The following is a 20,594-nucleotide window of genomic DNA, read 5'->3' as shown; positions in this document are numbered from 1 at the left end:
TATAACAAAGAATATAACAAAATATTAACTCATTGTCATATTGCTTCAACCATTTTCTTAAAATATTGCCGATTCTACAACAGATCTTCCTCTATTCTTTGTTACTCACATAATCTCCTTCCTTTCAACTATTAAAATGATTTTTTAAAAGTCTGTAATATATATATATATATCTGGAAAACACAGAAAGTGAAGTGCAGATAAATAAAATCAGATTTTGAACATTGATAGTTAAGTAAATTTTAATGGTGTAAAATACATATTTCATACTATGTTCATGCATATTTAAAAGTGAATGAAATAGCATAGACCAACTCATTAATTATTTTTACAAATGAGTATTGCAATGAAGTGATTTAGAATGTAGTGATTACTAGTAAGTAACTATAAACCGTAAGTCATTTGTAACTGGTTAGTATTCAAATTTCAACCAACTTTTATCATCTGACAATTTCCTGATTAGGTTGAAATAGTGTATTCACATTGATGCTACCTAAATTGCTTATGCTGCAATAAAAAATGTATATAGGAGTACTTAGAACAATGAAGCTTCAGCAATACTTCAGTGCATGCCTTCATGCCAGCCAAATATTCACCGTTAAATGAGAATTTCCTATATTCATAATTTCCTTTCCATTCTAAGACACATATTTTGCTCAGTCTTCTATTTGTGAGAGGTAAAGTGACTAAAGAAACTGGGATATCAGTGGCGGGGAATGTGCACTGGTGGAGGGATGGTTAGATCATTTTGAGATTGTAACCCAAACATGAAAGCTTGTAACTATCTCACGGTGATTCAATAAAATTTTTTAAAAAATGGAAATGTGGTGATATATGTAATTCAAGTTCTAGAGCATATATTTGCCTATGAGAGGCCAGGGGTTCAAACCCTACTATCACATGGCTCCTCAGTACTGCCAACATTGAGAAGACTCATGCTTATTAAAAAATAAAAATAAAACTGGTAATAAAGATAATAGACAATTTAAGTCAGGTCATTTGACCTCTAGTCCAGTAAATGTTGCTCACTGTTGTTGGTGTTGGCTAAAAATTCTTTTCCAGTGCCCTTGGCTCTGACAATCAAGTCCTTTCTGCTTTCACAACAAAAATCAGTTGACATTTTACCTCTTGTTAGTTTTTTTCCTTTTTCCAGACTCAAAGCCAATTATATTTTCGCTTCTCTATTTGTTAAAGAGTCTAAAGACTCTTCCATGTCAACTGACTAATAGAATTTTGAGCTTTGTTTTTTTAAAAAAAAAAAAAAAACTCCTTCTCTGAGTTTAGCAAAAAAGAGGTAAGCAAATAACTGGACTTACATTTTTCAAGTAGCATTTGTTCTCTTGAATGACACTTTGGGTATGTCTTTGTGCTTTCATACCTTTTTATGATGAACACTCAAGGTTAAATTTAATTGAGTCCAAAACACTCCTCCCTTGGTAATACATTTTTGTTATTGATTTCAGCTTCAGACCATCCTCATTTCTTGCTGAACAGTTTCTGAAGTGTGTCACATCTTTCTGCTTTGTTTCAGTTTTCCTGTGGCCAGATTTGTTTTACTTAATCTGTAGACATCATTAGGCCCTTTTCAGTTCTTAATAGTATTCAATGACTCTTGGCTTACTAGTAGTATCAAGATGTTTCTAGACCATCCAAGGATTCACAGAATCTGATAACTAACTGCCTAATTTAGCACTGTTTCCTGTTCTTTCCTTATACTCACACACAAGTGCATGTGCGTGCAGGCACACACACATATAAACACTTATATATTATATAGTAAATGTACATATATATTTCAATTGTATATCTCTTTGCTTATACTCATAATGCTCTCTGTGGAAAACCTGTCATCTGGCCCTCCCTCTCCCTTTCTCCTTTTGTCAGGCATACCAGCCAGTTGGTGAACATCTATCCTTTAAAATTTTTTTTTTTTTGCTTTTTGGGTCTCACCTGGCGATGCACAGAGGTTACTCCTGGTTCTACACTCAGGAATTACTCCTGGCGGTGCTCAGGGGACCATATGGGATGCTGGGATTCGAACCCGGGTCGGCCGCGTGCAAGGCAAACGCCTTACCCGCTGTGCTATTGCTCCAGCCCCTGTCCTTTAAAATTTTAAGATATGCCACCTCTGAACTCTTTTCTCTGCCTTAGTAGAATGCGCTTATCATTTTTCCCACTTTATCTCTCATCCCTAATCAATCCATCCTTAAATGTCATTAAAGTATACTCAGAAGCAAACTTTTCTCTCACACCACTGCTGTTAGCCTAAGCTTACAGCTCTTGAACTGTGAGCAGTGACCCCATATGGGGACACATAACTGAATGTGAGGATTGTGAAAAATTTGGCAACGGTAAAGTGTTTGCAAATATGCAACAACTGAAAGTTAATTCAGAATCGAGCACATAATCTATTTGAGGTGTTTTGGGTAGTATTCACTCATGACGCACTTTTCAGGTAAAAAAGAAAAAAGGTCAAAAGTTGCAAAAAGTTTAAGAAAGTTAGTCTAATTATTAGATAATTTGCAAATAGACTACTGAACTCTTGTTTCTGCATCTTTGACATATAACTTTCTTCACTAATAGACACTTCACAACTGGATTAGTAATAGGCAAAATAAGTCATATTATCTGCAAACCATCCACTGGTTTTCTATTTCCTGTTTAAAAAGTCTAAAATCATTGCCTTTATGTAATCTGGTCCCCGTATTCTACTGAATCTCCGATTCTTAACCCCTATACTGCAGCCTTTGTTCACCTCTCTTCATTAGCAGTAGACTCCATGACAAAAGCACTCATTCCAAGAATTTAGCTTCTGCCATCTTCAATAATTTTAACTCTCAAGTGAATTTTTTTATATATTCCTTCACATTAATAAATAGACAAAGAGTTTGGAACTTTAACTAAAGCTGTACTTAAAAGAACTTTATTGAATTGAATACCTGGTAAAACATCGAAGTCTATAGCAGGAGTCTAAGATATAACTCTAAGAAATGAGAACAATGGAAAATCTAACCATAATTCATTTCTTGCCTGTAAGCAAGATTAAATGTCAAATTGAAGATCTGTTCACTTATTTAAAAGGAAGAAATCCTGTCTTTGTTCTTGCTTGACATGATCTCCTATGTAGAAAATTATAAAATAATCTACAAGATCTGAGCATCACGTTAAATGTAGGTATATGCCATGTGTTTGGATTAGAAGGTACAGTGTTGCTAAGGTAGCAAATCTGCACGAGAGGAATTTAATATATTCTCATATAAAATCTTACCAGTCATTCTTTTGGGAATTGAAATACCACTTATAAATTTTACACGGATTTTCCCAGGACCTAGAATAAACAAAATACTTTTGAAGTAGAATTATATCAGGGGACTCCAATTGCCTAATTGTAGCCATGCTAGAAACACATAGTGTTATCCAGGCAATGTACTGCTGGTGAGGGAGTAAGACATGAATCAGTAAAAAAGAAGACACATAATGCATTACTTCGCTGAAAAACGATGCTATGTTAATTAAAAAAAAATAAGATAGAATATTTTCAACAAGTGGTAGCACTGTAGCACTGTCGTCCATTGTTCATAGATTTGCTCAAGCAGGCATCAGTAATGTCTCAATTGTCAGACTCGTTGTTACTGTTTTTGGTGTATTGAATATGCCACGGGTAGCTTGCCAGGCTCTGCCATGCCGGCAGGATACTCTCGGTAGTGGTACGGGCACTGAAAAAAGAGGTTGAAGAAAAGTAAAATAATTGCAAATACATATGGTACTTAACTTAAGGTATAAGCCTGTAAATCATCAAGAAGGCATAGGAAATTCTTTTTGCATGGATTAGGTCATAGTTTCTTAGGATTTAATAAACATAATATTAATGATGCAGATAATTCTCCAAAATTAACAGTTTTAAAACAGCACAGAAAATGTGATAAAAGAAATACCAGCTATAGATCAGAGAAAATGTGTTTTATATATATATATATGCATGTGTGTGTATATATGTATTTATAGTATTTATATGTGTGTATATATATGATAAGGATAAATTGAGAGGGTCTGGAGACAATGGGAGTAGGACAAACTTCATTATATGAGTTGTCAACTTTCTTCCTTCACCTCAGGAAGTCAACTTTATATCTTACTTTTCTTATCTGAAAATGAGGATAGGAACATTGGGCTATTATCTATAATTCTTAATTTCAGTTCTCAAAGGTTAATTTTGTTTGGATTTACTTTCACACATTTTGTTACAAATTTATTTTACGGTGAAACTGAAGCTGAACTTTGAAGCTTTGTGGTGATTTTCTAGTTGGTGTGAAATTTTCTTGAATTTTGAAGGAATATGAAGGTTTGGTAACAGGGCACTTCCCTGAATCCTGCTGTTTGTTTATAAAATAGGCTATATGAACTTTACTCCCTTTCTAAACTCTGAACAATCCTGGATTCTGAAACATCTGGCCCCCAGGGTTTCAGATAAGAGATCCTATCCCTGGAATAATGTCATCACAGGGCTGTGTGAGGATTAAATTTCTTTAAACAAAGCTCAGAAAATGATGAGACTAAATTCAGAAATTAGATTCGCCACTTCCATCTCTGAAAGCGAAGGCTATGATCAGTTTATTCTTATGCATTCTTAGTACATTTATATTTAGTCTGTCACTTGATTTATAGTATATCAATTATTGAAATGGAATGTTTCTCATAACTGTCCTACTCTGAATGCTTACCCCCGCACTTTTTTTTTGCAATCTTTACATACTTGGAAGGATGCCTTATTTGCCTTCAGGTGTTAGCTGACAGCCATATTTTTCAATCATCTTTCCTAAGGTGAATCTTATGAAACTCATGGCGATATATAATCTTCTAACTAAAACACAAACAGATATGCTTATTTTCTTGAATTTCTCAGAAAAAGTAAGTTTTAACCTACAATAAGATATATCTTTCATTTACAAGATCATTCATTTAAAGCACAAGCTTAAAAATATCTACCTAGAATTTCATTAAGTGTTCCTAAAATATCACCGTATTTTTGCTGCTTGGTTTTGGCATACTCCCTATTTCTTCAAGCTATGTATGTAAAACTCCTATGAGTTTTTAATTCTTGACCTGTGGGCATGGAGAACTGATAATGCAATTTGTTTCTGGTATTAGGAAATTTTCAACTGAACATTTTATATAGTGAAATACTTGGGAGAAGAAGAAATGTTACTTAAATAGATAATGTATTTTTAAAGAAAATAATAAAATTGTTGCTTTTATGTGAATTTTTATGGAAGGGTATTTAGTCAGAGTTGGGTTGGAACATAACAATAACGAAGCTCTTCAACTTTGGCTTCTGCTTCCTGGTGACTTTTTTTTGAAAGGATGACACTGCCAATTTATTATTCCAAATTGTGCATGTATTTAACTTTTGTTCACATAAGTGTTACTAAGTAACCCTGCTCATGGTCACTGGGTCCACTGCCTCAATCCTTTTACCTAGTATCTAAATAAGTAGTAAAATGATGATGGGATATTGACCCAGAGGACAGTGATTTGAGGGTCAATTTTCTGTATGTGGATTGGAATAGTGCATTGACAGAATGGTTGAAATGCACAAAGAGCCTGAAATATAGAATGGGAAGTTTTTTTTTCCTGTTTGTTCTGCTCCTCAGTTTGTCTCTATACTATATGCTAAATATACAATTAACCTACCAAATGACCGCTGAATGCTTTTTACCTGCAAATGGCTTCTTTTGAACTCATTTTTACTTACAGTATGACATTCAAAGACAAGTACAGTGGTTTGGGAAGTGCTTTGCAATTTCTAACTGGCAGACCAGGGTTTAAATATAATCATTCTCTGATGTGCCTTTAGAATTCTGTAGATCCTAATTCATATGAATCTTTCCAGGACATTGTTAGAGCATACTTATGATTTTTTCATGTCATTAAATACATGAGAACTTTATTTTTCCTTTGAATTTCTATAACGCTGTCTTTGGTATTTGTCACTAACATTTCCCTAAACCTGAGTTTATCCTAGCAGGAAAATAACAGGATAACGGTGTCAGTATGTTTTGATAAATATAAAATCTTTTGTAAACATGGGATCTTAAAGTAGAACAATGATCAGTTTGATTAATAGATAAAATTATCTCTAAAAAAAGTGCTGGGTATCATACATATAAGTAGCCAATGAAAAACGTGTAGCTAACAATGCAATAGGAAGTGGACCTATTTTTCTTGCTCTGATTTGGAATGTAACAGTATCTCCTATTGGTTCTTCTCTCCACCCTTGGCCTATCTCTAAGCAGTATTCCACTGAACTGAAGAAGCTCTACTGTCAAATTGCGAAGACATGCCCCATCCAGATCAAGGTGATGACCCCACCTCCTCAGGGTGCTGTCATTCGTGCCATGCCTGTCTACAAGAAAGCGGAACATGTCACAGAGGTGGTAAAGCGATGCCCCAACCATGAACTGAGCCGCGAATTTAACGAGGGTAAGGAGAATCGAAATCCTTGACTTTAATTCAGCTGCTGAAAAATAAACATCATGGAAATTTTTGTTTGGGACCTACACACCTACTTCCGGTCTCAGCAGTCAGATCCATTGTGCCTCTATCTACTTCTTTAAACTGACAGAATTTGGAATGAGATATAAAAATAATTTTATATACCAGTAAATGTGGACCTCTTATGGTGGCTTAACCACTTAATGTTGATGACCAGATGACCTAGACTAGACATACCGATTTACCCCTCAAGTATCTGGCCTCTTATTAATTTTTACAATAATAATGTCTAAGTAAAACAGTCTGGCTTCTAGAATGTTCAATCTTGACTAAGGAATATTTTAATTTTAGTGATTTTTCCAAGTGATTCTCAAGGATAGAGCAATTGAGATCTGAAAGAGTATAAGGAAAGGGAATAAAAATGGAGAAATATTTTTAAACATTTTTTAAAAATGGAAAAGAAAGAAATTAAATGAGAAAAAAAATCAAGGATAAGAGGAGAAAACAAAAGGAGGTAAACAGTAAGAGGGGAGATTATACAGTGAAGAGGGAGAAGGTGTCTTGGGGCTTTCTTTTAGCTCTATAACCACCATTGATCATACCATATTATATTCTGAGACTCAGATAAATAATAGATTTATAGAAGAAACCAGTACTTCAAAGTATTCCTTTACATATGATATTATGTGATTTTTAATTCTATAAGTTTCTATGAAATAAGGATAAGCTAATAACAGAGAAACATAAAAAAGGAATGAAAGAAAGCATGATAATTTATCAAAGTTGAGAGAATGTAAGAAAGTTTGGAATACACACTATATAGGAAACTATACCTATATGTACAGAACTAATATAGATTAGTATATGTAGATAAAATATATAATATAATTGATAATAAAGAAAACCAGTGGTGGAAGAAAGTAGATAAATCAAAATTTTAAGAGAAAACGAGTTAAACTGTACACAGCACAACACAATTATTTTCTGGACATTAGTTTATGGTTCTCTACATGACATCATTTTTCTTACAAAAACCAAAAACTTTATTATACATAGTAAGACTTCATTATAAGTTTTTATCACTGCCTTTGATTCATAAGGCATCATAGCAGTTTACTTTTTAAATTGTTTCTTCGTTGTTTGAGGTTAGTTACTTTTAGTTTGGACTGTAATAGATCATGTTTCAGAGGATCATGGTTCATTTAACTTTTGATTTTCATATAATACAAGTGTATGCTGTATGTGTGAGAGAGAGAAAGAGAGAGAGAGTGAGTAACAGAGAGAGAGAGAGAGAGAGAGAGAGAGAGAGAGAGAGAGAGAGAGAGCAAGTTTCATGAACACAGCTAGATATGCTCAGAATTTACTCCTGACTACAACTCAGGGATCAATCCTGGCTGACTTGGGGAAACATATGAAGGGCTTGGATTTGAACCCGGGTAGGGAGTGTGCAAGGAAAGTGCCTTATCTGCTTTAACTATCACTCTGGCCTCAGAATACGAGATTTTTGGAGTAGTGATTTTGCCGAATTCCAAGCTGAATTCAAAAATTAAATTGCTCCTTTCCTTCCATTTTACAGGGAAGCACACAAATTTTCAACTAGGGATCAGGTCAGAGCAAAAGTCATAAGTGCTGCAAGAGCTTGAATCACAGTATTCAAGTTCCACAAACACAATATTCCCATAATTATGGTTTAGGTCTAGCCCTTTCTGTTGCCGTAAGTCTTAAGAACATCTTCACACATCAAATATCAGGCAACAGGATCTACTCAGTTCCTATTCCCACTCAATATGAATTTTTCCTTTAGCTTACAAGTTTCTCTTTATAAAATTTCTTTAACCATGATTATGCTAAATGTGTAGTTTTATGTCTTTTTTTATCTTGACAGAAAATAATTATTATTTCTCTCTCTGTTAAATAGGACAGATTGCTCCTCCTAGCCATTTGATTCGAGTAGAAGGAAACAGCCATGCCCAATACATAGAAGATCCCATTACAGGAAGACAGAGTGTTTTGGTACCTTATGAGCCACCACAGGTAAAATGATAAGAATTGGGCTCACATGGGAGAGTATTAGTTTTAGTGTGACAAGGTGTGCTTCAAGTATTCATATCTTTTTTTAGCCCTTGTCATCAAACATGTGGTTTTTATATGTGTATTTTTATTTCCACAGAATTGTTCTCTATCTTTCAAAGTGTTCTAAATATGCATTAAATTAACCGGGTACCATAGTTCTGTGCCTTGATTCCACTTTAAAGACAGATCATAATTGACCTTGCAATTCTTAATACCTGACATTATCTGACCCAGGGAATTTAGCTGACAGTTGAACTGGCAGTGGATATGCACCAGTATTAGCTGCATGTTTCTTTACTGGCCTGAGAATGAGAGAATGTAAGAGGACTCTTTTAGCAGGTTTGAATGAACAAAGGGCAGATTTCAAAAAATAAGAATAGTGAGGAACATCGGAATACTATCTTTTGGTGATTGTGTGGATTTTAAACTGTGGCTTCCCTCTAGACTTCAAATTGCCTACTTTTGAATGAGAAGATTTAATCTGGGGCATTTTACTTAAGCCTCAGAGTTCCTTTATAAAACTGTCCATTCAGATCTATGTCATACCATTTCATCTACTAAGGAAAGTATTCCTCTAGCATTTAAATTATAGTTGGCCATTTATTTTAACAATCTCTTGTTAAAAATATACAACAAGATATACAGTAGGTGGTCACCCTGTTGGAATTGCAGGCCAAGTAATTTTTATTAAGTTCTTCTCAAAATACACTGTACCTAGTGCTTCGACCCTCCCAGGAACCAGGAAAATGAGGAATCTACATTGAGTTGCAGGTCCTGCTTTCCTAGAAGAAATAAGTTTCCACAGAAGTAGACTACTTTCAGTAGAAGAAATAAAGATTAACTTGAATTCACACCATTGTTAACATAAATATTTCCCCCCCCTGTGTGCAGGTTGGCACTGAATTCACGACAGTCTTGTACAATTTCATGTGCAACAGCAGTTGTGTTGGAGGGATGAACCGCCGTCCAATTTTAATCATTGTTACTCTGGAAACCAGAGAGTAAGTGACATATGCAGAACTATCATTCTGTAGAATATATGTGCAGAGGGCAAGGTGAAATAGTGTCTGCTTTGTTGTTAATTTTACAAGTATATCAGTGAACTACACTTGATTTTGTCCTTTGTGCTTTAAATCCTTGCCGCAAACATTTACATAAAAGATCTCAGAAAGTAGAGAAAGGGCAACTAATGATGAAGAATAGAGGGAGTAGGAAAAAAAAACTGGGAAACTGCAAGTAGCTTCATAGTAGAATCTTGATATTTGACTGGAATAATTTCTGATGAGATATGTTTGTTTTCATGTGAACCCCCTTTGCCCCCACAAAGCATTTAACAAAGCATTTAACAGTTTAAGCCTGAGATGCCTGTGGGAATTTTATCCAGACACATCCACTAGCTTAACTCGTTTCCTTCTAAATATGTACCTAAATATAGCTGGTCAACTTATGGCTCCAAGGGTCTTTGCAGAGTCAGTGGAATCCTATTCACTGATTGCTTGTGGCATATAAGAGCATTTGTGTTCTGCCAAGTGCCCCAGGTCTATCTTGAGAGCAGCTATGACTGACTTGGTGGTTGGGGTGGTATATTGATGATAGCTCACAGGGGACATGTGAATGAGCAGCACCCGGGAATCAAAAAAATAATTTTCTCTTTACCCCTTCTTTCCTCTCTCCTCTGATTCCTAGTGGGCAAGTCCTAGGCCGACGCTGCTTTGAGGCCAGGATCTGTGCTTGCCCAGGAAGAGACAGGAAGGCAGATGAAGACAGCATCAGAAAGCAGCAAGTCTCGGATAGCACAAAGAACGGTGATGGTACGAAGCGCCGTAAGTAGCTGTAGAGGCCACGTTGGGTAGGGCAGAGAAGAACGGGATTTGAGAAGCTGTATAAGATCAAAAGGCCCTGGAAACAAGTGTGACTTGAGATTCAAGAGCCAGAGAGAAGGGCCATCCCGTTGATGAGTGTTAAAATGGACTCCAGGTGTACCTTACAGCTTTACCAGAGCCAATCATTGTGGTGAGAGTTTCTTGATCCAACAATCCCCAAAATGTGACTCCTATTCCGGTAGCGTAAGCATTGTCTGGCAACTAGGTAGAAATGCAAATCACTTCTCAGACTTGCTGAATCAATTCCCCTGCGTGTGTGGCTTCCAGATCTGTGTTTTTGTAAGTGGGTGACTAATACTAGCCGAAGTTTCAGAACCAATCTCTTTGCCTGTTAGTGTCAGTTTATCTTTCCATTGTTTAGCTTGGGGACTGAAAATATGGCACCAACCTGCCTTGTGAGTCTATGAGGGAAAGTAAAATTTAAGAATATGTTTTGTGGGGCTGGAGCGATAGCACAGCGGGTAGGGCGTTTGCCTTGCACGCGGCCGACCCGGGTTCGATTCCCAGCATCCCATATGGTCCCCCTGAGCATTGCTAGGGGTAATTCCTGAGTGTAGATCCAGGAGTGACCCCTGTGCATCATCGGGTGTGATCTAAAAAGCAAAAAAAAAAAAAGAATATGTTTCATAAAAGGCGAATGGGAAGATATGTAATTTATTGAATTTGAGCTAAATATGGATGATCTTGGACCCTCAATTCCCTCTTCTGTCATAAACCCCAGTGATTTGGTCAGTTGTTTTCAAACTAATTTTTCATGCAATAAATGTAACTGAAACAGATTAGTTCAAGGAACTTGCAATAAAAATAGATGGAAACAGATCTATGCTTGTTGAAGAGGCCGGGAGGGGTCTCTGGTTCTTCGTTGTGCTTGCAGTAGCCCTTGACTACATATGTCCCTCTGAATTCCCAACTGATAAGTAGTAAAATGTAGAAAATACTGACTGAAAAATCAGAAAATAATACTGTGGGTAAGGAATTTGCCTGTGTGCAAGCATCCAAAGTTCAGATACTAGCACAGTATATGGTCTTCAAGTCCCAGTAGGAGTGACCCTTAAACAGAGCCAGGAGTAATCCCTGATAGATTAAGTATGGTACATACACAAAATATTTAAAAAAATACTAATTCACGTTCTGATTTATGAGATTTGATCCTTAATGATGCCTTGTCTAAGCCTGATATCATTAATGTATTTAATATATCACACTCTGGCATTGTGAAAAATATTTTATTACTGACATCCATAAGAAATTGAATTTTTTCATCAAATAGCAAAATGTTCTGACAACTGGTTAACATCAGCTTCTAAGTGTTCAGCAAAATTTGCTTTTCCTGTTAGTTTTTTTTAAAAAAAATCATTCATCAAATTGTGTATTTTACTACCCATGGCGTATTTAATATGCCAAAAACAGTAACAACAAGTCTCACAATGGAGATGTTATTGGTGTCCGCTCAAGCAAATCGATGAAGAGCGGGATGACAGGGCTACAGTGCTACTATGCTAATTTTTTTTTTCCTGCCCAAAGTTTATTCTTGAATCTGACTAGTGGCATTATCTGCATAGTGTTCTTGAGTTAACTGCAAATGATTGACTTTCTATAAGAGGAGATGATCTGATAATAAAAAGAATTCTGAATCCTAAGCATATATTTTAATGTACCAATTGTGGGGAATTTATAAGCTCAATTCACTAATTTTCTCCAAAAGAAAACTTAGCTTCTGGAAAATGCAACTTTATCAGCAGCTGTGTGATATATATGTTGGCCTGGGTGGAGAGAATGCAGAAAGCTGAACACACTGCCAAGACAACCTCTACAATAGGCCTTTACCTCCTCGGAAGATAAATGATCTAAGAAATAAAGCACAGAACCAATTTATCTTCCTTTCCTTAACATCTGTTCATTGATACCTACCAGTGAGATATGGGGAATCTTACAGCATTGCTTAAGTCAAATCCCAGCTTCCAGGTTTCTTTTGCATGTTCTGCCCCAACTGCACCTCATTTTTTCTTATAGTTAATATAAAAATAATTCATTACCAATTTAAATTGGTGCTTATTTATTTATTTATTTATTTTTGCTTTTTGGGTCATACCTGACGATGCACAGGGGTTACTCCTGGCGCTGCACTCAGGAATTATTCCTGGCGGTGCTCAGGGAACCATGTGGATACTGGGAATCGAACCCGGGTCGGCCGTGTGCAAGGCAAATGCCCTACCCGCTGTGCTATTGCTCCAGCCCCTGGATGCTTATTTCTGATAACCCTGCAGTATCTGTGTTGCAAACCATAATGCCCAGAAGAAAGAGAGGGGAACAGAGAGAGAGAGAAAGAGACAGAGACAGAGAGAAGAAAAGCACCTGCCATAGAAGCAGACTAAGGGATGTGGGTGGAGGGTGATGGGTGGGTGATTAGTCAATGATGGGTGGGAACTGGGGACACTGATGCTCAGAAATGTACACTGGTGGAGGGATGGAGGTTGGGGCACTGTATGACTGAAACCTAATCCTGAATAGCTTTGTCAGTGATCTATCTCACATTGATTCCATAAAAAAATTTAAAAAATCAATAACAATAATCACCTTCAGAGACTGCTGAATAAAACTATAGAGGGATTATTACAAATCAATGTTAAATAATGCCCTTCTCAGAAGTCAAAGTTTAAGAAATCTTGAAAGAAAGAAATGGATGTTTAGAACAGAAACTTCTATCACAGCTTTGCCAGATACTAATTATCATTATATTTGCTTCATATATGATCCCACAATAAAACTTGTATTCTCTTCCACCAGCTTTTCGTCAGAACACACATGGCATCCAAATGACATCCATCAAGAAACGAAGGTCCCCAGATGATGAACTGTTATACTTACCTGTGAGTTTCTTTTCAGTACTCAAGATTACTTCATTTTCAGTTTCTTTAAATGAATGTTTATTCTCTGGTCATCACTTGATTATCTGGAACAATAGGAAAGGGGTGTAGTGGCTACTATGTTAAGATTCAGTACACTTGTTTTTGAAAGTTCAGGAATATTTTTTCTTCTCTCCACAATTTTGGGATGAAGGATCTGTCTTCTACTTCTCTAGTTAGAGTTCTCTTCCTAACAAAATTTTATTTACCTAAATTAATTTATACATTAATTTATGCTTTATATTTTTCCACACTAAATTGATATTAAAATTTCATCATGAAGTACTCATAAAGTTGATAATAAAATTATAGGGAATTGACGGATTTCTTTTTGGACTTGCAATAAAGCCAAGAAGGGTGGAATTTTCCATTGTAAGTGGATAGACAGAGGACCCAGACCAAGTTTTGTGTAAGGACATTTCTTGGTGAGCCTTCCTGAACTCACCACATTTACCTGTTTAAGACCACAGTTGCAGTTCAGTGAATTCTCATCTCTTACATCTTTGACATTATGAATATCAGCAAAGTTTTGGTAGCCAGTATAATTCCACACAAACTGACATAAGAGATACAAGTAGGTCCAGGAGATTTGTCTGAGAACTGCCACCTAAAATTAGAGCTGAAGAAATTCAACAGGTTTGGGTGTGGCCTACCAGCTTCCCTTGCCTTCTTTGAGTTCTGGTCATCAGAGTAATGATGCATTACTTGCTAGTGGAACAATTAGACTGTGAATTTACTAAGATTCTCAATATCTTGTTTCTCAGGCTGCATATGAAAATTGACTTATAAACTTGAAAGCAAACATTTTTCAGTTACACTAAGTATTCCAGAAGATCTAATGTTTTTAACTCCTAATAAAGGACCCAATATGTTTTGTTTATATGTTTTTTCAAATAGCATTTTATACTAATGAAGTGGGTACACTACATATTTTTTCATCTTTATTAAATAATCAAATCAGAATACAGGGAAAAAATGAATAAATTTACCATGAAGTTACTTGGTATTTCCAGGTTACAACTGTATTATACTCTCAGTGTTTAGAAACACAAGTTTTCCCTTTAAAGAATATATCTTTTGGTGAAAAAAATAGCTCTGCTCAATCAGAGCAGCAGTAGAAATAGGCACAAAGTGGTTAAAACACACAGGATAGAAACTTGGCTGAAAGAGTAAGAACAGTAAAATCTTCTCGAAGCATCCTAGGGATGGCATCGCTCAGAGTTCAGCTAACAATAAAAAAAAAATTGATATTTTTGAGTTCACAAATTTTCTCAGGAATATGGATACTAGATCCCTACCTGGTCCTTCCCTCTCTCTAGCCCTGGCTCAAGTTTTAGTTTTACAGACGCATAGTATAGCTCAGCTCAAAACTGTCATTTCACAATAAGTTTATTCTTACATTTTTGGTGAGGTTTTATGGAGATGCTTTGAAAACAGTTTTAATATGCACTGAATCACTGCTCCTATGGAAAATACATTCTAAATTTCTGTAAGGTCCTGGTCCCATAATTTTCTTTCACCTATTGATATTGAACCTTGCTTTTGGACATGTTTAAAGACACAGTCTTGAATAGATAGTGTTAATTCATGAACGTTTGACTCAGAACTTATAATACTGAATACTGTGACTCATTTTGAATGAAGCTTGTCACACCCATTTTTCTATGTGGCATTTCCCATTTCACATTAAACAGCACTAACTATGGAACTTTTATTTATTTGGTTGTTTTGGGCCATCCCTGTTTCAGGGGACCATATGGGATATTGGGGATTGAATTCCAGTTGGAAGCATGCAAGACAAGCACCTTATCTTCTATATTGCTCCAGCTCCGGGAACTATTAACAGAGAGTTAATCCAGCACAAAAACAAACAAACAAACAAACAAACACACACACATGAAATCCTACACCAAAACTATTCAAAAATGTGGCATAAATAGGCAAAGTACACTTGTACACAGCCTGAGAGCATAAATATAAAGACAGTTCTGTGTGAGCTGAGAGACTGCATGAGCAACACACATTTCTTATCACTGCTCTCATCTGCAAATGAACCCCAAGCATCATTTCTGGTGTTACCAAAAAAAATGGCTAACAATTTGCCAATATGGAATCCAAAGATAATGAGGGTTGATGGTACTTCTCAGAGTTCTACAATTTCTCATGTTCATGTTTCCCTTCTGCTCTCTTGCTAAGGTGAGGGGCCGTGAGACGTACGAAATGCTGTTGAAAATCAAAGAGTCACTAGAACTCATGCAGTACCTGCCTCAGCACACAATCGAAACGTATCGACAGCAGCAGCAACAGCAGCACCAGCACTTACTTCAGAAACAGTGAGTGTGTCTCTGTGTCATTTCAGGACCTATGAGTAAGCGTGACGGCTTATTTGCCCGCAGGAAGGTGACTGGGGTGACTGATGGGCGAAGTGGGAGAGGAGTTTGTGAGATAGGAGAATATAGGCTCAGATGAGCCAGTGCGGGGTCCTTTTACAGTTTGAACTACACTCCATGTTTCTTATTATTATCACCCCTGTAAGGAAGTTCCACCTATGTGGTCAGAGAGAGAGTACAGTGGGTAAGGTGCTTTCCTCACAAATGGTCGCATGAGCCCTGCCAAAGTTTAGCCAGAGGGTGGGTAAATAAGTCCTGAGCACAACTGCTGTGACCCAAAAGAAAAGAGACAGTAAAGGAAGTTCCAAAATCTGAAATTAAATTCAGATCATTTTAGGTGAGCTACAGAGACTACATAGCTTTCCTTCTCTACTATCCTCTAACCCATATATGTCTATCAATATAGCATTTGAGTTTATGAACTATTCTATTAACGTTGTGCCTATTAAAAACAATCTTTGCTTACCCCAATTATTTTTCTTGGACGTTTCCTGGGCGGGAAAAATATATTGTTTGTTTTGGAAAAATCTTTGGAAACTAGGGATAGAACATAAATTTTACTACCTGAAGTCATTTTTCTGAGTGCTGTGTTAAGGATTCTGAGAACTAGAGCATGCTCACTGGTAAAATGCCTGATACGGGCAAAGTATATCAGATTGCCATGTTCTAGCATCCTTAATTTAGGTTGTCACCCAACTGAATATTTAATTATAAATTTTGCTAGATTTTGCAATAATATTAGAATATATCTACAACTTCTTTCTATGTTAAATTTTACTTTGGCTCTTCTGTCTTTGTTCACTTTGTTTTATGACTAATCAGAGTAGAATATATCTTAGGAAAAGGACAGGAATTTGATGAATGAGTGATGTTTATACTTATTCTTCTGTGAGTACTATTTATAGTTAACCTTCTGTGGTTAAGAATAACTAGGTTACTGTATCTCTACCAGAAGTATTGACCAGAGTATGTAGATAAACATATAGTTTGGGTGCATTTGACTAATCGAAACATTTGACTTTACTCTTAATGGAAGGAAGGAAGGATATGGACACTAACTTACCTAAAGTGAAGATTTTAATTTACAAGAAAAAATGTAATGTAAATAAGTAATAAATTGAGAATTGAAGACTTTTTTGCCTAGGAAGGACCCAACTATTTGTTTTTAGCAATCAACTTTGCAAACAGTAATTATAAGGTTTTATATGTAAGGAAGGCTGTGTGAAAATTTTAATAAGCAGATTCCATGGGGACAGAGTATTACAAGGAAAATTCAAACTTAGAGTCCCAGATAGAACTGACATTGGAAATTCACATAGATCTTTAGTATATTGTAGTAATATATGTTAATATATTCATGTGTAAAGCTGATGTAGTTCTTATAAAACCATATAAGGATCAAAGGAAAACAGCCATAACGTTATTTGAAAACTCAGGAGGATAATTACATTTCCTATTAAGAAATTCTCCCAATCATTTTCTATAAATGCTTGGCTCAGCCAAAATGACTTAAGAAGAACCCTACAATAGCATACCATACTGAGCTAGTTACTCTGCAAGTCTTTTCCTATCTTTATTCCAGATAACAAGAAAAAAAACTATAAGGATAAATTAATTCTTATCAGAGACTAAAGCTTAAAAGGTTCGAACTTCTGGTCAGGGATCAGGAACCTTATTTTTGCAAATTATCAGTAGTAAATATTTTATATTTTCTGCCCCATTTGGTGTCTTGCAGGTCCTCAGTTCTCTCAGTATAAGAGAAAAATGGTAGACAACAATGGTAGTCAGTGGATGAGATTAGTTCTAACAGTGAAGCTTTATCTTGTGGACTCTGAAATATCAATTTTATATGTTTATGTCATAAAATAATATTCTTCATTAAATTGTCTTATCTTTTAATAATGGTAGACTCATAGACTCATTCTTAGTTTGTGGGCCAGACTTGACCCAAAGCACTGTAATCTATCAATCCCTTTTCTAGATTAATGTGTCATTCTTCTTTTAATGTTTCTTGAAGCCCAGAGGTGTTTTCTAAGAGCAGTTAGAAGCTAATAGGAATATTCTAAATTAGAATTGTATTTGAAATATTTTTGGAAACCTTTCAGTAGCAGTTCAGTATAGAAAGAAACACTCTTAGTTTTTTTTTTTTTAATTTATTTTTTAATCGAGTCACCGTGAGAACAGTTACAGGGCTTTTAGGATCGAGTCTCAGTCATACTATGCTCAAACACCCATCCCTTCACCAGTGCATATGTTCCACCACCAAAAACCCCAGCATACCCCAACACACACACTTCCCCTCTGCCTCTGTGGCAGATGATTATCACTTTACTCTTTCCTTACTTTGATTACATTCAATTTTCGACAGGAAACTCACTGTCATTATCTGGAGTTTTTCCTCCAACAGTCAGACCTGTCAGAATGGCATCATTAGATTCTATGTTTTCTATTGTTGGTAACAAAAAGCATATGATGTTGCATGGTCAAGAAAGCGGCCGCCCAGTTTTGGAATTCTGGTATTAAGTCCAGAGGTATTTCTGCCAGCAGCCGCTGCATTCCGAAATTGGAGAAACTCTCTCAGCTTTTTAACAGGAATCTCCCTTAACTAGAAAAGTAATTCTTTATACTAATATGATACATGGTTGCTAATGCCTCTCTCTTCAGCTAAACGTAACAGTCAACTTAATCCATGAAATAAAGATAGTGGGGGAGGAAGGAAAGGCTTTCTGCCATTCCATAATTCAAATTAAATGTTCAATCCCCAATTAGTACAACTTTTCAGTCTTAAGAGAGTTCTGATAAATGTTTTTGTGCCAGGACAAACTTAAACATCTAAGTCATACAATAAAGGACAATATTTAGTATCATAATTTGAGATTTTAAAGCTGGGAGGATCATCTTCAGTCAGTCAGAAAACTTAGGCAATTTTTACTTATATGGCAACCAAAAGAATACATATAACTGTGTTCCCATATGATAAGTTATTCAGTGTTTACATCTGAGTGGCTTCCACTACTATAAAAGGGCATTGTTCTGTATTTCATATTTCAGAAAATAATATTCTATCAAAGAAGAAAATGAATCTTGAAATTGTGCTGTAATAAAGAGCCACCATTTTTTTGGCAAAGCAAGATAGTTTTCATTGAAAATTATTTAGAATAATGTAAGGGGAAAGAAAGAGAATTATATGTTTGAGAGAGAACACGGGCGTCTCCAGAGTGGAAATAAGCAAGCAAAGAAACAGAGATGGCAAGTGAGATATGTGTTCAAGGGGGAACACCGGCTTGAAGAGCAAGCCAGGAGTCCAATTATTTTAAAGACATATTTTTATATTTTGATATATGAGGTCAGAGAGAAGTTGTGAGGAAATAGTAGCCTCATACTTCTTTGGCAAGCTTCTTTAAAAGTATCATCAAATAGTTTTGAATTGTTATCCTATAGTACATAATAGCTAACTATGCATGGAAATCTAAAAGGCTGCAAAAATGCAGTCCTTGCAAAATATAAGCTTTTGGTCTAATTATGCCTTTTGCTGCATTAGATATGCACGTGTCTCTAATGATTGAAATACATCTGTATAAATTATCTACTTGCTATATTCTTCAGATGAGGCTTTTCAGCTCTTTTATTTTTATGCAAATCTCTAAGAAAGAACTTGAATGACTAGACAAAGAAAATGGTAATCTAATTCCCAAGCAATCATGTGGAAAGAATAAATAGGCTTTAAAGATGCCTATAATATTCTTTCCAAAAACATGCTGGTAAGGTATCAATATTTTATATTCCTTAGAGTAGAAGGAAAATTAGTGGAACGGATGCATACTTTCTACAAGGTGGTAATGAAACGTTTTCAGCATAATTGCTTCTAATAGTTTCCTACTATGTGTTTTCTCTCTGCTTACTTTTCATTTGTGCATGGTTTTCCTTTTTTCAAAGATTCCTTCATAATTGCCTTCATGATCATAGGATTTATGTAATATTTTACACTCAGTTTTTATTAATAAAATTGTAAACTATTTCATTGTAAAGAAATTTCATTTCAGTGATTTGTTCATATTGGATCAGATATAGGGGTTGTGTTTAATAAAGTCAAAAACTAATGAGGAGACAAATTAGACCCATCACTAGAAGTAGCCTCTTTGATTTTAGATTTTCGAGGGACATTTTTAACTTTTCATTTAGTTTTGCAGAAGTCACCTGATATCTTTTCAGCAATATTTTGACTTATGTAACATTAAATCAGTACTATTTAGAAAATTATTTTTCTGTAGTTTTATTCTTCTGTACTGTTTCTTGGCTTCCATCTCAATCTCATACCAGGTCACTTTGTACACATCTTACTCATGTAAATTGTTTTCATCTGGAAAATTATTTATGATGTTCCTACAGGATTTATTCATTCAGAGTTGAACTTAAATATATAACAACTATAACAATAGCACTGTAGCACTGTCGTCCCGTTGTTCATCAGTTTGCTTGAGTGGGCACCAGTAATGACTCCATGTGAGACTATAACAATAATATAACAAATATCACAAAAACATAACATATATAAGTTTCCTTTAGTTTATCATTTTCATTGTGATTACTTGATAAATGTAGGTCATTAATGACACAGGATCAGAGAATATTAAAGTAGAGATAAATCTTCCAGACCACAGTTACGACATCCTTGTATCATAGCTAGCAAAAGAGACACCCAATGAGCAGCACCTAGGAATTCAGTGTAATTTTATAATAAAATGAAAACAAAACAAAACTTTCATTTAGAAAATAGCTCATTGAAATATTCTGGTCTATTTTATTAGTTGAGGAAGTTGTAACATAATAAGTTAAGCCTCCGTTCCATT

At 35.5% G+C, this 20,594-nt stretch overlaps 1 protein-coding gene across 5 annotated transcripts in view; it reads left to right on the top strand.

Moving 5' to 3' along the window:
- TP63 (tumor protein p63) overlaps window positions 1–20,594 on the top strand; it is a 250,116-nt gene that overhangs the window by 214,553 nt on the left and 14,969 nt on the right. For 3 of the 5 annotated variants that reach the window (XM_004603010.3, XM_012936195.2, XM_004603012.2), the window contains exons 5-10: window positions 6,294–6,480; window positions 8,411–8,526; window positions 9,457–9,566; window positions 10,252–10,388; window positions 13,236–13,318; window positions 15,551–15,687. In XM_004603010.3, the coding sequence (XP_004603067.1) occupies window positions 6,294–6,480; window positions 8,411–8,526; window positions 9,457–9,566; window positions 10,252–10,388; window positions 13,236–13,318; window positions 15,551–15,687 (770 nt within the window). The remainder of the gene's footprint in view (window positions 1–6,293; window positions 6,481–8,410; window positions 8,527–9,456; window positions 9,567–10,251; window positions 10,389–13,235; window positions 13,319–15,550; window positions 15,688–20,594) is intronic. The other 2 variants (XM_004603014.3, XM_055127382.1) reach the window with 1 other exon arrangement.

Source organism: Sorex araneus, chromosome 2, assembly GCF_027595985.1.
Source record: "Sorex araneus isolate mSorAra2 chromosome 2, mSorAra2.pri, whole genome shotgun sequence".
Classification (NCBI taxonomy): domain Eukaryota; kingdom Metazoa; phylum Chordata; class Mammalia; order Eulipotyphla; family Soricidae; genus Sorex; species Sorex araneus.
The sequence above is the reverse complement of the archived record's forward strand: the minus strand, read 5'-3'. Positions and strand labels throughout refer to the sequence as shown.